The sequence below is a fragment of the Silurus aristotelis genome (genome assembly GCF_946808225.1).
Source record: "Silurus aristotelis genome assembly, chromosome: 20".
NCBI classification, from domain to species: domain Eukaryota; kingdom Metazoa; phylum Chordata; class Actinopteri; order Siluriformes; family Siluridae; genus Silurus; species Silurus aristotelis.
In genome coordinates, this window is record NC_139593.1 from 13,796,919 (window position 1) to 13,813,469 (window position 16,551).

Below are 16,551 nucleotides of genomic sequence, written 5' to 3' on the forward strand. Positions count from 1 at the left end.
CGTTATGAGAAAAAACTGCTCACAACGTGCCGCCGTGTTTGTCGACCCCCAGAGGGTTAATTGTGTGAATCAGGGCAGATTTTGGTGCTGAATTAAGACTTGCCGCATCAGTAAAACAAATGTTTACAGATTAAAAATAATTTTAAATAGTTTTTTATTTGTTAATATCTGAAAGAAAGGACGTCGTAAATAAACACGTTGCGCTGAAGGTTTTCGCCACTTTTATATTTACTTATATCTTTAATAAAAATGGTCAGACAGAAATGAGTGCTGCATTAATCACGCATTATTAAATTAGTACCGTTAAAATGATTTTGCCTTAACATGTTATTAACGCGTTAATTCTGACAGCCCTAATTAATATATTAATACAAAACGAATTGCAAATTTTGTTACCTAATGAATGCATCTAGGCTAAACAACCACCATATAGAACACAAGCAGAGAAAAGATGATGATGATCAGGAATGTGTCTGTTCTCAGTCATGTTTACATCACTGACTTCCTCTGTCTCATCCACGTTAACCCCAAACTTCATGTTGCCTTCTGCCCTGCTTATTGTAACTTTGTACACTAGTCTACATCTGTGGTGTGAAAGCCAGAAAATGATACACCAGTGTATATTAAAAAGCCGCACAAAGACAGGAAATAGGTTGATAGGCTGAAAACGGCACACAATGAGAAGAAAGAACTATTGACATTTCACCAAATTGATTAAAACTTAAGTAAAAAGCCTGTTTTGAAAATGTAAGAAGTAGAAATTTCAGAAGTTTAGAAATTTTCCCACTGTGGGATGAATAAAGGTATATCTTAGAAAGTACAGATATTCGTGTAAAAACGTAATGAGTGAAAGTAAAAAAAAGTTGTAAAGTACTGATACCAGAAAAATCTACTCAAGTACAGTAATGAAGTATTTGTACTTTGTTTCTTCCCACCTCTGCTTTTAATATATAAGATATTAGCAATATCAGAGGAAAGTCTATTTTGTATAAACAGTGGTCATACTGTCATACTTTTTTGTAATGTTGATAATATTTGAACTTACTTTCATATTCTACTACATAATCATTTATCCAAGCTTCTAGGAGAATTCACGTTTATAACAACATAATGTTGGGGTGCTATTAAATGTATACTTACAGAAAGCAATTCAAATTCACACCACAAGCTCCAAACTATCGAGTTTTCAAAGTCTGGATTCTTACCCACACCTGATCCCAAGACCATACTCCAAAATCTCATTTTTTATTTATAAATCCCTCAATATTTGTACATTATTTGACTTTTGCTTTCCTCTGATCACTCTATGCTCCTCTTCCTCTTCTTTCTTGCTTAGTAAGCTTTCATTTGTCATTTGTTGCTTCAGAAATCAATTTTTTTTTTTTGTTGTAGTTCGAATCTGAAATTCTCTTCTCATAAAAAGAAAAAGATTCCAAATTTATACTTACTGCATTTATTTGGCAGACCAGAGTGACTTAAAATGGCAGTATGGATATACAGTAATCAAAGATAGTAAAAATCGTCTCTGCAGAAGCTACGCAGTTCAGATGTTTGAACTGACAACAATCTTGAGAAACTTTATTGAACTGGCAACCCTCATATGTATCTTTGCCTTTCATTACTTGGGATTTCTCTACATTCCCTAGAAAGTAATTCTCATTACGTTACTTTGTCTACTTTAAGTCAAAACAAGATTACACATTAGGTAAAAATACACAACTTTGTATAAACATTTTAAAGGTTAAAGTAGAGATAAGTTTGTGCCTTTTTTTAACTTTAAACTTCAGCTTTGGACTAGTAGTAGTGTTAAAAAAAAAAAAAAATTAAGAATCGTGTGTTATATTAACTAATCTACTTTAATCTAATTCTGTAATGTGTAGTTTGTGGTTCAACTGTAATGTTTGTAAAAATGTTTTCCAATTAAATGTTATTTGGAGTTCAAATTTATTTAAAATTAATATAGCACAACCCTATTTATGCTACAAGAAATTCAAACATATAATATTAAAATCCTCTCAAATCCTCTATAAATCGGTGAAAAGCGGTAGGTAGTGGAAGGTGAAATGGAAAGAGCCTCACCCATGAAATAGGTAACGGTCTTGCACATGGCGGCTCCAAAAATAAAGTCCTCCAGCAAATTAGGGATGAGGGTAAATGGCATGCAGAAGACGGCCATCATGAGATCACTGACGGCTAACGAGAGTAGGAAGGAGTTTGTGACGGTGCGCATACGCTTGTTCACCACCAGCACCACGATGATCAGCAGGTTGCCAAACACACTCAGGAGGAAGATCAGAGAGTAGAGGAGGATCCGCAGAGAGTACATTTCTGAGGGAAGGAAGCAAAGAAGAAAGAGTCACATCATGACTGACATAATCTGATCTTTTAAACACTAGATCAAAATTAAGCTTAGTCAGGGATGTTAGGACGTCAGTGGGATTTTCATTTGAGTTCTAATCAAAAAGCCAATTGCCTTTGTCAAAATAACCTAAGCTGGTGTCAGAGTACATTAGTCACTTGTAATAAAAGAACTACTGGGCCACTGCATCCAAACACCCAACCCCACCTTCACTGTGCTACACTTCATGGTGCCTTGGTGATTTGGAGAATATGGATCATCTTTATCACAGATGTGGCACCCAGGAGCAATCATGTAGATAGTGATGGGAAAAAAATATCCGCTCTGATTACATCTGGGCAATGACTGAAGTAATCAGCTTTTGCAATTGTTCTCAGGAGTTTCATTTTCACAAATTATACTGAGCTGTATTTGATTTGAGTTATGCACACATACAGAGATTTATTACTGAAACTGAACACATCATTATTCAGGGACCAGATGCAACTTCAAATTAAATGCTACCAGGACAGTTGAAGGTCATTTTAAATATGGGCGAAAGTTTTCACTGCTTAATGAACAAAAATAAAATGCTAAATAATTAGATGCGTTAAAGCAAGTGCTATTTTTTTAAATGTCACATAATATTGGTTGAGCTAAGTGGCTTAATCTGAGATTAAACTGAAACTTTCTTTTGCTTTTATGATACATAGTATTACATTTGACAGCAAAGCGGAGAAAAATCTTTAGTCTACATTTTATATCTTCCACTAGTGCTAGTGGTTTATATACCATTTAAAATTCACATTTTGGATGCTGCTCACATTGAACATAGTCACTGTAATCTGTGTAATAACATTTATAACATTTCCTGTGTAAATGTACATGTGATGAAATATATAGTGCTTATATTGTGTGAGTGTGATTGAGTTGAGTGCAATCTGGTGAACGTGAACGTGAGAGAATCTGTGATGGCTATGTGTTGTAGTTCTTGGCTGAAATGATTGTAGACCATGCTGTATTCTGAGAATTCACCGCTGATTCTTTATCTTGTACAACCTATTTTCATTTTAGGGATATCAAAGCCTGTTTAAAATCCTGATTTTGCCTTTAGCAATGAATTATAAAATTTATTTTACAGAAAGCCTTTAGGGTTTCCTAAACTTATCAGATGCCACATTGTTTATTCAGGTCCATGAACTATAAATTACTTTATGCATCGTACCTCCAGTTTTGTAACTGAGCAACTCCGACACCCAGTTTGCTCTTTCTTTAGCGTGTGACTGCAGCGGAGATAAACCCAATGTTCATGTACAGTATTTTAGTGATTTTTTAAGACTGCAAGAACCAGGTGGGAGACTCGAGTCATATGAATTGACTCGAGTCAGACTCGAGTCACAATTTTCTGGACTTGAGACTTACTTGACTAGATCTCTGAAAAGACTCGACTTGACTTTAGACTTGCTCCTTGTGACTTTAGACTTGACTCGGACTTGTGCCTATTTACTTGAAATGACTTGTGGAAAATATATTTTTTTTCAATTATTGTGATTTTTTTTATATATTTAAGAATGAATTATATATTTCCCAATAAGTCGGCGAACCCAAGCTACTCTTCCGCATGCATAAACCGCTAAACGCTATCCGGTAGCCGCTTGCCGCCTGCCAAAACAGCAGATCCCTCCGCGGACAAGACAACATGGTTACCGCAAAAAACAGAAAACCAATTCGTGCTCTAGTCCGCTTATCCAGCTTAACCACTACCTTGACATTTGTGATGGACAGAATGCTCTTCAGTTTTGGTCTATAAATAGGAATGCATTGCCCTCTTTATTTAAGGTGACTACCAGGCTTATGGCAATTCCAGCATCTAATGCACCAGTTGAACGTGTATTCAGCCATGGGGGAGTGATAATGCGACCCCATCGCTCACAAATGACCGATTGTCCAGTTTGATTTTTTGCAAATGCAATTCACTGTAATTTGCCTTCACATTGGCATTATTTTAAACTAACCAAACATCACAGTTTAACATTGAAGTGGTCAAGGGTTACAGTTGTTATGGCCAAATACATAAATATGGTTTGATGTACGGTAAATATCTCCATAAATACTGGGGCATGACCTGATAGTTAAATTTTTTTTTTTACATTATTAAAGATATTAGAAAATTATTGAAAAGCCCTAGAGTAACATGATCATAATAGTTTGTGAATAACTCTTAACAGAACAAACAATGTTGGGTTCATCACCTTTTAAAAAACACTGCCTCACTTGTACAGTAAGATTTTTATTTTTTTCTGATATTGATATTCTACTTTGAGTATGCAACCCATTGTTTGGTGTCTGATGAGATGACAGACTACACTTTACACGCATAGGTATTATTATTATTACTATATGTTGAGATGGGGGCATGTGACTGTTCACTCCATGTTTACACAGATACATCAGGGTATTCATAGATAGAAATGATCCAGTTTAACAGCTGTAGTTCTGACTCCTCCTGAGAAGGGAACATCAGCACATTCTCCTGTCTAAAAAAATGTCAATAATATGAAATTCCCAGATATATGTTCTTAGTTTTTTTTTAAGCGTGTTCACGTTGGCCTAATTGGATTAAATTGAAATGTTGAATGTTTTTGTTTAGTTTACACTTTCATAGGGGACATCACAGCAAAATAACTATATGTAGGGCTAGCACAAGATGGGAAAAGTTGTATTAATTCTTGTTTACTTGTTCATTTAATTAATGTATTTATTTTTATTTAATTTAGAGCATTCAAAGTGCTTCTTAACAATATTTTATTACACACAAGTTAATTTATTTATTTTTGTAACCCATCATCAGCCCTCTGTGTCTAAATAAGTAATAAAAGTCCCTGAGTTAAAAAATGTGTCAAACAAATCTGTGTGCGATTATGGTATGACTTGATGACTAAGTTGCAACTTGACTTGACTTGACAAAGAGAATGACTTGACTTGACTTGACTTGACTTGACTTGACTTGACTTGACTTGACTTGACTTGACTTGACCCTTACAACAGAATGACTTGACTTGACTTTGACTTGCAATGTTAAGACTTGGACTTGACTTGAGACTTGCATTTAGTGACTTACTCCCACCTCTGGCAAGAACTGCACACTAAATGCCTTTTCTGTCAGTCTCTTACTAATAACCTGTCTTAAACAGCTTCTGTGTCTTCTCCGTTGCAAGAACTGACAACACTGATTGAGTCAAAGGGTGTTTACCTAGGATCCAGATCGGCTTGGGCAGTTTTAAGTTTTGTTTAATTAATGCCAGTCAGTAGGGCTAAGCTTTGCCATTAAGGATGGAACATGCCCTATTAATCAAGCTAACCATGCCAATTCCTAGTGTGGTGAGAAGTGCTGCATTTCCAAATTTTGACATTTTTTATATCTTGATGTAAAATACGATTTAAAATGCAAATTTTCATTGCTTTCATTATTTACTGTCTGTAAGAAAACCATGAAAGAAGGCAAAAAAAATGTATTATTATTCAAATTAAGAATGTATATAATTCATGAAAACAAGTGCTCTCAGAAAGTATTGGTCTGGCAAGGCCAAGCTCCACACAATAGCTAAAGATCTCGAAATGAATGAGAAAATCTGAATTTAAGCTTGTTTTTTTTCCCTTATATTTATCTATATATCTATATCTGTCTATTATATCTGGATGTGTTAAACAATTTAAACACATATTTGGTGTGAAATATAATAATTCTAAGCTTAAACAGCCTTAATCTAAACTATAGTGAATAACAGTTAACATTTGGTAACAGTAATTGCATCAAAACAGTGGTCCACTAAAATCACCAGACTGTTGCATTCTTTTTTATTATATTTGTAGTTGTTAAGCAGCTGCTTTCAGTTAATTTTGTTGAAAAGGATTCTCTATTCAGTGAAATGCATGCTCAGTTGGGATAAGATCTGTTGGTTGGTTTAACCAGTATAATTCTTACAAGTCTTACTGCTGATGAGTGGTTTGCATCTTGTGCTATGTCCTCTATATTTCTACTCTTAAAATATTTTCCAAACAGTAGATTGTGATGCTTTCACCCCTGCCTGTTTGTTGTTTGTAGGTTTTTTACTGTTGTTTCGGGGGTTTCTTCACAGCCAGTTTGTGTTGTCAGCTACTGTTTTCCTTGGCTGGCCTATTCAATGTCAGATTCAATGTGGCTTAAATTAGACATAGACAACTCTCTGGTTTTTATGTGCTTGTCTTCATATGTGAAACTCAGGGCTTAAATCAAGACTAGAACTTCCAAGCTATTACTTGTTTTGAACGGCACATCTGGTCAACACCTGTCAGTCACATATATTTCATTATGTATGATCATTGTTCTTTAGTTATTTAGAATCTCAGTTTAAACACCAGAGAACAAAAAGCTCAAATTCAGATCTATATTTTCATATTCATCTTCTGATCTCAAACACAAACGCCTTCACTGCATAACAAAAACAGAACATGTGTTGATCTAGAACAGTCTGTTCTATTTGTCTGTTCTGTAAATACGACTCATCTGTATAATGCAGATTGCACACACTCTATAGTATCTGCTGTATTCATTCTTTTATTTGTCTTTTCCTCTATACCTATCTCCCTACTTTGTTTCAATTTAGTCTGTGTTATTGGAAAAGCTTTTTACCACCATCTTATTTGTCCAGTAAAATAGATTCTGATTCAGATTCTAATACTTTACCTGATATAGGGAGTTAGATAAGTACTATGGTGCGAATCATATTTGTCAGTACCTCTCATATAACATGGCCATAAAATTACAAGAATTTACAAAAGACAAAAAAGGGATTAGAAAGAAACAAATAAGGAATAAAGGATGAGATAAAGACAGAACAGTCATTATGAAATGTATTAGCGATTGCTATGAATTAAGATTCGTTTTGGGGTTTAAAAATTTTTCATAGACATTCATAGATGTATAAAAACAAACCAAAATCCCCATTTTGTTAATCAGTTATATTATACTTTGGTTGAATTAGATTTACGTTAATTGAGCTTTCTTTGCATACAAACAAAGGCTATTAACATTGCAATGCATCATTTTGCATGGGCAACAGATGTCTCACTCTTCACCTTGTTTTTCTGTATGTTTTTGACCTATTCATTTGACTATGTGTCCCTAACGTCATTGTGAATTTATACACCAATTTTGCTGCACATCTGTGACTGTGCTCGTGAGACCGGGCAAATTTTCCATTATCAACAGGGTGTTGGCAGAAGCAGGGTATGTAATACATCATTCCCGTTTTATGCAGTTCAGAAGCCCAGCACTTTAGCACGTGTGGCTGACATTATATACCTAATAATTGCAAAGCACAGACATGCATCAGTGTTTTATATGCTCTCTCTCACTCTCTCACTCTCTCTCTCTCTCTCTCTCTCTCTCTCTCTCTCTCTCTTTCTCTCACACATTCTCCCATCTCTGTTGCAATGAGAATGGAGTGTGTTTTATAGTTTTAATCAGGGCTCCAATTCAATGCCTGGATGGCTCTAACCTAATATTTCTCTTACACTAAGATCCCTTTATTTTGGAAGTACATTACAGCAGCTCAAAAGTTTTTTCTTTTTTATAAAGAATTGTGGTTGTTTTACTGGTTTTATTTGAAAATGAAAGGAACATGTAGACTCAACAAATATCAATGAACGAGCACTATTTGAATGAAAGGACTGGAAATGATAGTGTAATGCAAAGGCAGCCAAGCACTAGAACGGCAAAACGATTCACACAGCACGGAGAGCATGCGTATATTTTTGGCTGTAGTAGCTCTGTGTGCACTCATTCAACAACTGATGATAATGATGATGACAAAATTGTTGTAATTATGAAACATAGGGAGGCAAAAAAGGCTTCAATGGTTCTTTGGATAGTTAGTTTCTTAGCTTCCTAAAGAGTCTCTAATTGTAATCCTCTCATAGGAAAACACAGCTGGTTCCTCTAGACAGACCAGTTAAAGAAACCTTAGGGAGTATAACATTTGATCTTTTTTGTTCAAGATTTTTTTTTTAAAAAAGGAAAAAACATAATACTGGAATTGTAAGAGTGAATTGGTAATATTGCCTGCATGGCCTTATGCTTACTATTTAGTATTAATTAGCTTTATCTTCTCTTGCAATGCGAAGGCATTGTCACACTTACAGTATAAAGATTCCAAATGACCAATAGAACATTCATTAACACATTGCTGAGATTCATATTGACTTCACTGTGATCTGACAATAATTTTATTGCAATTTGGCATGCCATGCTTTTTCAAACTCCTAGACTCAAGGGCTATAAATAAGCTTCCATAAAGAATTCAACTTGGAATATTCTATAATTATATAACATTGTATATACAGTTTAAGTAAAACAGAGAGGGTTCCGGATGAAACCATTATTATAAGAATACAAGACTGATATAAAGGCATGACATTTTTTACAAAATAAAATAATACACTGTAATAAAGGTTTTAACATTTTCGCCATGGGTTTTTATGTCGTTGTTAATAAGGACATTATATTTCAGAAAATTCCGGTGTCCTCCTTGAATTGCATGTGCAACAGACTGCTTCATGTTATCATTTACATTTTTTCTTAAATTTGTATTGCAAATACATTCTTTTCAAGCAGCCTACACATCTGAATTAATGAAGATAGGAAATGCTGTGCAGAAACTAAATTATGGCAGTTCCATATGTATACATAAGAAATTCATAGAGAAACAGAGATGCTGGTGTGCTGTTTTTCCTTAAAGACCATGGATTTCACTGCATTGCAAACACTAAAAAAATTCAAAAAATCAGTAATTACATGATTGCAACAATATAGATTTTGGGTTTATTTAGATTGAATTGAATAAAGGTTTTGTGTAAAGACAGTTTTCAGCAAGAATATATAATAGAAACCAATAAACCGTGTTCTCAGGATGGATTGACCAATATACTGTAGAATATACTTTCTGGTTTCTGGCTGTTAAAATCACAAATCACAATAGTATTCTTCTTATTATCCTTTAAAATGCACATTGATTCAAGAATATAGTCTCTCAAATTCGGCCAAAAATTTCCAGGCATAAAAAGCCCAAGATCATGGCATGAAATAACCAACAACGTTTTGCTTGAATGCACACATTTAGAGGGGGGGGAAATGGTTTCTCAATGGTTCACTGGTTAATTGATGGATCGAGCTTTGTACATGAGCATCCTGCTTCAGTGTAGACACATTGTAGAGTTTCCCAAATATCAGATCTATCAGATGATCATTAGGCATGTACTCATGCAATGTACTGAATAAAGAATCAACATATATCTATATATAAAATAAAACAGCATATGAAAATGGGATCAGTTTGAAGCTCACCTTTAGATTTTGTGGCTTGAAGTTTGGTTAATACTGACGCATTGCTAGAGGTGCCGTTGGTTTCCACGCTGGACAGGTTGATTGAAGAACCTGCTGGAGCTCTCGCCCACTCCCACACTGTGCCACTTTCATTCATTTTGACCGAATCCAGATTCGAATCCAGGCTGGTTTATATGAAAAGATATTAAATGACTAATAATTCAAAAAAAATCCAAACTAGAAGGTTATAATCTTACACTTGGCTTGGACTGAGCAAAAAAAAATTCTGTCTGTAAATTATTCAGATACGCTTGACTTTTCCAAAAAAAAAAAAAAAAAAAGAAGAAGAAAGAAAGAGGGAAAAAAGAAAAGAAAACGAAAAGCGCGGAGACTGTATTATTAATTATTAATAATAATAAGAATAATAATAATAATGCAGAGATGTGCAGTAATGCAGAGCCGATGCAGGAATGATGGACTCCGTGGTAACATTCTTGAACTTCTCCGCACCGAGTCTGTGCGCAAAACACTGTGGCTGAGAGGCTTAAAGCGCTACGGAGGATGCACAGAGGATGTTCTCTCAGTGTGTGTGCTGTTGGGGAGGGCCAGAAGTGCGCGAGCGCGCGCGCGCGCGAGTGTGTGTGTGTGTGTGTGTGTGTGTGTATCTTGGTGGGACTCAAGATAACGTCTGACAGGTTTCATCTTGTGGTTGGTGACCAAGAGATAGATGAGAAGAAACTCAGGATTACCTTCAAATGCAGAATGAATTATAAGAATAATATGATAATAATGATGTCACTAGAAGGTCCACGCATTTGCATTACTGACAGTAATGCAAACACGTGCGTGCGTAGGTTGGTGGGTTCTTGGGTGGGTGAGAGGATGTCGCGCGTGTGTGTGTGTGTGTGTGTGTGTGTGTGTGTAGGGGGAACCTCGACACTACAAAGGAATGCACCATCTGAGATTATGGAATAATCTATTCTCAGGAGATCCCACTCTCACAGAAGAAGGTTTAAAAAATAAATAAATAAAATAAGAGGTCTGTGTCTCCATCCAGTGGGCAAAACGGGAAAAGAGAATGAAGAGGAAAAAAAGAAAGGACGGCCTACGAACGTGTGTCAACCTGCAAAAGGGTGCACACTCTTGATTTTTTTTTGATGAAAAAAAAACAGACCCTGAAAGTGGATTTGGGGTAAATGGGTGTAGTATTCAGTCCAATATGTATTCTGTGACAAAACATCATAAAGTGAGCATGGAATTACTTTCATGAAAATGTACAGATGTATACAGACTTTATATATTTATTCATTTATTTATTTAAACAAGTACAGGAAGCAGAACCATTTCACGCTCTTCCTGCTTTATTGTGGCTAGCGCCATGGTGGATCTGAAAGCTTTTGTTTGATTGAGATTAGACTATTGTAACACTTTACTGGCAGGATTTTCTAGTAAGTGCATAAATTTGCTTCAGTTAGTCCAGAATGCAGCAGCAAGAGTCGATCCCAGAACCAGAATCACCCCTGTTTTAATCAGTACACACTGGCACCCAATTAAACCTCACATTTATTACAATTTATTACATATATTCTGACGTATAAAGCATGGTCTCGTGTCGCAGTATTTGAGCGAACTCTTGATAAATTATGATCCACCACACCTACTTAGATCAGAAGGTGCAGGCTATTTGTTGGTACTCAAAATAATGAAGACTACAGTAGGGGGCAGATCTTTCTCTTATAAAGCCCAACAGTTATGGAACAGCCTTCCAATTAGTGTTCGGGACTCAGACAGTCTCATTGTTCAAGTCTAGACTGAAAACACATTTATTTTGACTAGCCTTTTGTCAGTAGGTCTTCTTTAGGTCTTAGATCTCTCTTACACCCTGATCACACTGTATAATGCCCTTAAACATTTAAACAATGGGAAAGCTTAAGAATCTTTCTTTCTATTTCTCTATTTCTCTATTTCTCTATTTCTCTCTCGCTCTCTCTCTCTCTCTCTCTCTCTCTCTCTCTCTCTCTCTCTCTCTCTCTATCTATCTATCTATCTATCTATCTATCTATCTATCTATCTATCTATTTATCTATCTATCTATCTGTCGAGTAAACATGTCCCTGAGGTTCCAGTGACCAGTGTTCCTGTCCTTTCTTCTCTTCACATCTGCCTGGTTCATCCCGACGTCCTACCCCTGGATGGAGTCCTTTTCAATTGAGACCACTCTGGGCAGCTGGGGGGTTTCACACCTACAGCATAAAATCCATGAGGTCGCTGAGCAACTATGCTTTTCTGATTGGAGAGGAATCTAGAAAACTCAGAGTAAACCTACAGGAGGAACTGATCACTTTTGGTAGATTTTTGGATTGTGTGCTTTCTGAGGGAACATATTTATGTTCTTCATTCCATTTAAGTTCCAGAGACCTGTACAATCTGTGCCAAGGTACACTGAAGCTAATGCTGTTTTTCTCACTGTTTTTTTTTTTATTACCCATTTGTACTGCCTTGTACAATATTAGAAAGCTTCACTACTAATATTCAAAGTAAAATATATTTGTTTCAAAATTGCTACAAAGGGGTTAGAGTCATTAAAAAAATAAATAGTATTTTAAAATAAAATAAAACTAAATCTCATGCATGTAAAAATTCATCCTTATTATTAGAGGTGGATTGTAAGGACATACAGTACACAAACAACTTTATTTAATATGATCTTAATCTGTAAATGACTTTAAAACCTAATTTTTGGAAAGGGTGCCACTAATTCTAGTATAGAAAGCCACATGTGACTATAGTATTTTTAATATGTAAGTGCTAATAACGCATCTTTAATAAGTATTAGTATACAGTATAATGATTTTTTGATTGACAGGCTAGAAGTTGCATTTTACAAGGAAGTACATTTTTAACAAAAACACAACAACTGAAGCAATACAACAAGACACACAAGAAAACAACATACAATTTTTAGCCTTTAGCTTTGCTACAGTTTCTGCACAAGTATGTGTGTGGTTTTTTGAATTCAAAGTTTTTTTTAGTGCAGCATTTCCCTATGCTGCATAGTTTAATGTTCGTGTTGCTCTGAAGAAACTCCCCTAACAACTGGATTAGAGCAGTGGCCATACAATAAAGTGTACCATTCTGGGTGGGTGGAGTTGTTTTGAGAGGAGTCTTGCATTTAGCCTGGTGATCCTTTGGATGGATTTTTGCTGACTGCCTTGCCATTGGTCGTGGCGTGTTACCAACTGAGGTGCGTCGGGTGATGAATTCCTTGTTTCCTCCTTCGCTTTCGTGGGTTCGTCTTCATATAGTCATGTATGCTCATGTCCTCTCTTTTTAGACGAAACTGCAAGACAACCGTATTGTTACTATTGACTTTAATCGTTTAAACTTGTATAGTGAGCAATTTTTTCATCTCAAACTGATCAAAATGAAATCATTTTGTAGTGACAGCTTTAGTTCTCTATCATACTTGTTCTTTATTTTAAATAATCTAAGAGAGTTTAATGAGATGTCCCACAATCTTGTTTCATTGTTTTATCTATCTGGTTTCAGAAAATGCCTCAACATCAATTTTGCAGCAGGAATCAACCCCTTACTCGATTCATTCAATGCAGATGCTATATATATAGTGTAAAGGGGAAAATTTACTGAGGGCCAGACCTCTGAACAATTTCATTTTTAAATGGGTGCTGTCAAAAACGCTGCACTCTGTTAATATTTGTAATAAATATTTACAGACTAGGTTTGTTTCAGCAAATTGTTATTTTATTTTCACCTAGGGAAATGTGGTGTATTTTCCATAACATTTAATATAATTCATGTTATTATTATTATAATTATTATTATTATTATTATTATTATTATTATTATTATTATTATTATTAATACTAGTAGTAATAGTAGTAGCAGTAGTATTAGTAGTAATTATGCCATACTATATAAATTATTAGCCTACTATTACTACTAAGAATTATCCAATCATTAATATTCCATTTCTCTTCTCCTTATTATTATTATTATTAATTTCTTTAAATAAAATTAAACATTTTAAATAAAACTGCTAATTACTCCATCATTAATTATTATTGTTATTATTATTATTAGCTGTGTTATTTGCAGTGTTGACAAATAGTGGGTATTTAATAGAAGAATAAAAGGGAGCCATTATTTCTTTTAAATGTACAGTAATGTAAATCATTTGACACTCACCCTTAGCGATATTGCAGTGCAGGTGACTATCAAGCCATATGCAGTCAGTAGCCCAAACCCCACCCACAGGGGCAGATCACTGGCAAAAGGCTCCAGTGGATGGGTGCTTTGCACACATATATTTCCTACAAACAGGAAGTACATTTTACTCCCAGGTAGCCCCATTTGCAATGTTCATAGTATTTATATCATTTTATATAATAGATAGTGATTTCAAAGTAATCTAATTATAATAATGTTATAAAGAGAAAATGAAATTTTTCTACACACTTCCAACTATCACGATGGTCTGAGGCTCCTCCTCGCTGCTAACGAATGGAGGGGGGTAGTGAATTGAAGCCGTGCACGTGTACAAAGCCGTAGCATTCATAGTGACATTGAAGAGGACAAAATAGGTGGTGTTGTCAGTAGATACAGAGTGGTTTATTGTCTGCCCAAGGTTTTCTGAGCTGCTGATATGTGAACTATTCCCATACGTGACAGTGGCAAATTTTTCTTGTCCCTTAAACAACTCGAATGTCATTTCCACTGCTGAAAACCTGGGACAGGGCAAAGAAACATTTCGGTGGACTTCTACATGTTGAATACCTGAGATCTTGTCTGGATTAAAAGAGAGAGAAAAAAAAGTCATAAGAGGTGTTGTCATCTACCAGTTGAAGGGCATGCATTTCATCTGTAAATACAGGCATGTCAAATTTAGGGCAATGAGTAGACTCTCTATAGTAAGCATATGTAGTTATGAGGGTTTATGGTACAATATTTTTGTGAAACCACAGCTGTAAGGGTAAAATTGTTATAAAAAAAATAGGTCTGTAACATCACAAACCACTGGTTTCCTGTGTCACTGAAGGTTTTTCTTTTTGTATCTTATGTAGAACAAAACAGTTTTACATATTGCTGACTTGATTTTTCCAGAAACTAGATTTGACTTGATGTCTGATATTTGTTTATTATATATATATATATATATATATATATATATATATATATATATATATATATATATATATATATATATATATATACACACACATACACACACACACACACACACACACACACACACACACACACACACACACACACACACACTGCTAAAGAAACAAAACTTTTATTTTATATGCCAATATATGCCAATACCTCCCACATGCCAGTGTTGTTCCAAAACATTCTCTCTCTCTCTCTCTCTCTCTCTCTCTCTCTCTCTCTCATACATCTTCTTCACTATTGTGTTTACAGTCTGTAGACTGTTGGAGAAATAGTGTCACACAAGAAGAATGTGAGGAAAGCCTGAATCATCAGCTCACGGAAACTCTCTGTGATGTTCATACTGAAATCACGATCTTAAGGTTAACCTTAACAGAAAAGTCTTTATACATTTACAATTAGAAGAAAAGTACATTTTTTTATAATCAGAAATCTTCCTACAGTAAAGTGTCTTTGCAGTGTCCTTTTATTGCATATTAATCATTTAACATCGACCAACCTCAAGAAAAAGAGCACGCTATGCATCTTTTATAACAATATTACACATGTTTTTATTTTAAATGGCTAGAAAGGAAAAGGGCATTGTTTGTTGGTTTGAACATGAACTCAATTGCATAATCATGACAGTGTGGTGCCCCGACTGCCATTTTGTTTCTCTAAAACAGGTGAGGTAAAAAGTGAAGGTAAAATTTCATCTTTGATCTGTACATATCATTTCAGAACATAAAACATTGCTGGTTTATATCTGGGTGCCCATTTTGCATAATATAATGTATATTTCTACATATGAAAAAGAATAAAGTCATTATATAAGTCATTAAATCAAGTCTTTATACACCTGCGATTTAGTATTAAATTGTTTCTAAACTCACCTCTACATTGACACTGTTTCTCAGAGAAGGCACAGCTGAAGAGGAAAAGGGGTAAGAGGGTCACACATAGCCAGGAAGACTTCATCTCCTGTTTCACGTTGAAAATGCAATGCACCTGTTCCGCTCGAGCAAATGTGCCACTGCCTAAACCACCACTTTTGCTCTGCACAATCCTGAAGGCTGATGCAAAAATTCTGAATTCTTCTGTTATACAGTAACCTAAACAAACACACTTTACTTTAATAGACTTACTCTGAGCTTACTCTGAGCTTACTCTGAGTAAAGTTATCTCATATCCTAGTGCACTGAGAAAGGTTACAGTTCTTTCTGTAAAGTGAAACAATGCATGTACAAACCGTACTGTGATAGTGAAGGCACATCCCCAATGTAGTGTGCAGGAAGTTTCCGTTCTCTCTGCACACTCTTAATGAATTTGCATGATATATGTGACGCATCACCTCTCTTTGTTGCAAAAGGGTATTTCTCTCAAAAGTGAAGCAGAGACCCTTACGGTGTTCTCATGTACATTCAGTAGGTGGCTGAGTCACATAATCTTGCTAAGGTAAATCCTAAGGGGTAATTGTAAAAATCATGGTTGTTGTGTAATGATGAGTTACTTTGTGACTGTAAATGTGCAGGTTGATAACAACTATATAGAGCAACACACATCAATTATCCACATCACTGTTTTTATTACAATTGAGCTAATTGTTAACAAGCAGGCAGAGAGAATAAAAATAATCCATAGTGTGTGTCATACAACAGCTCTATTGTTGAGATGTTGG

At 35.2% G+C, this 16,551-nt stretch overlaps 2 protein-coding genes across 3 annotated transcripts in view; both read right to left on the bottom strand.

Moving 5' to 3' along the window:
• Window positions 1-10,292, bottom strand: part of cckbra (cholecystokinin B receptor a) — a 31,681-nt gene extending 21,389 nt beyond the window's left edge. Inside the window, exons 1-2 of the mRNA XM_083522408.1 lie at window positions 9,723-10,292; window positions 2,080-2,328 (exon numbers count right to left, since the gene is read on the bottom strand). Of these exons, the coding sequence (XP_083378534.1) occupies window positions 2,080-2,328; window positions 9,723-9,858 (385 nt within the window). The 5' untranslated portion in view covers window positions 9,859-10,292. The remainder of the gene's footprint in view (window positions 1-2,079; window positions 2,329-9,722) is intronic.
• Window positions 10,293-11,791: 1,499 nt separating this feature from the next.
• Window positions 11,792-16,178, bottom strand: LOC310715784 (T-cell-specific surface glycoprotein CD28). 2 transcript variants are annotated; one of them, XM_083522482.1, is made up of 5 exons: window positions 16,128-16,178; window positions 15,767-15,985; window positions 14,178-14,507; window positions 13,908-14,032; window positions 11,792-13,041 (listed from the first exon to the last, which is right to left on the bottom strand). In XM_083522482.1, the coding sequence occupies exons 1-5, from the start codon at window positions 16,144-16,146 to the stop codon at window positions 12,934-12,936; spliced, it is 801 nt and encodes a 266-aa protein (XP_083378608.1). In that variant the 5' UTR covers window positions 16,147-16,178; the 3' UTR covers window positions 11,792-12,933. The 2 variants fall into 2 exon arrangements, with proteins under 2 accessions (XP_083378608.1, XP_083378609.1); XM_083522483.1 differs by having other exon boundaries at window positions 16,123-16,154.
• Window positions 16,179-16,551: the final 373 nt, after the last annotated feature.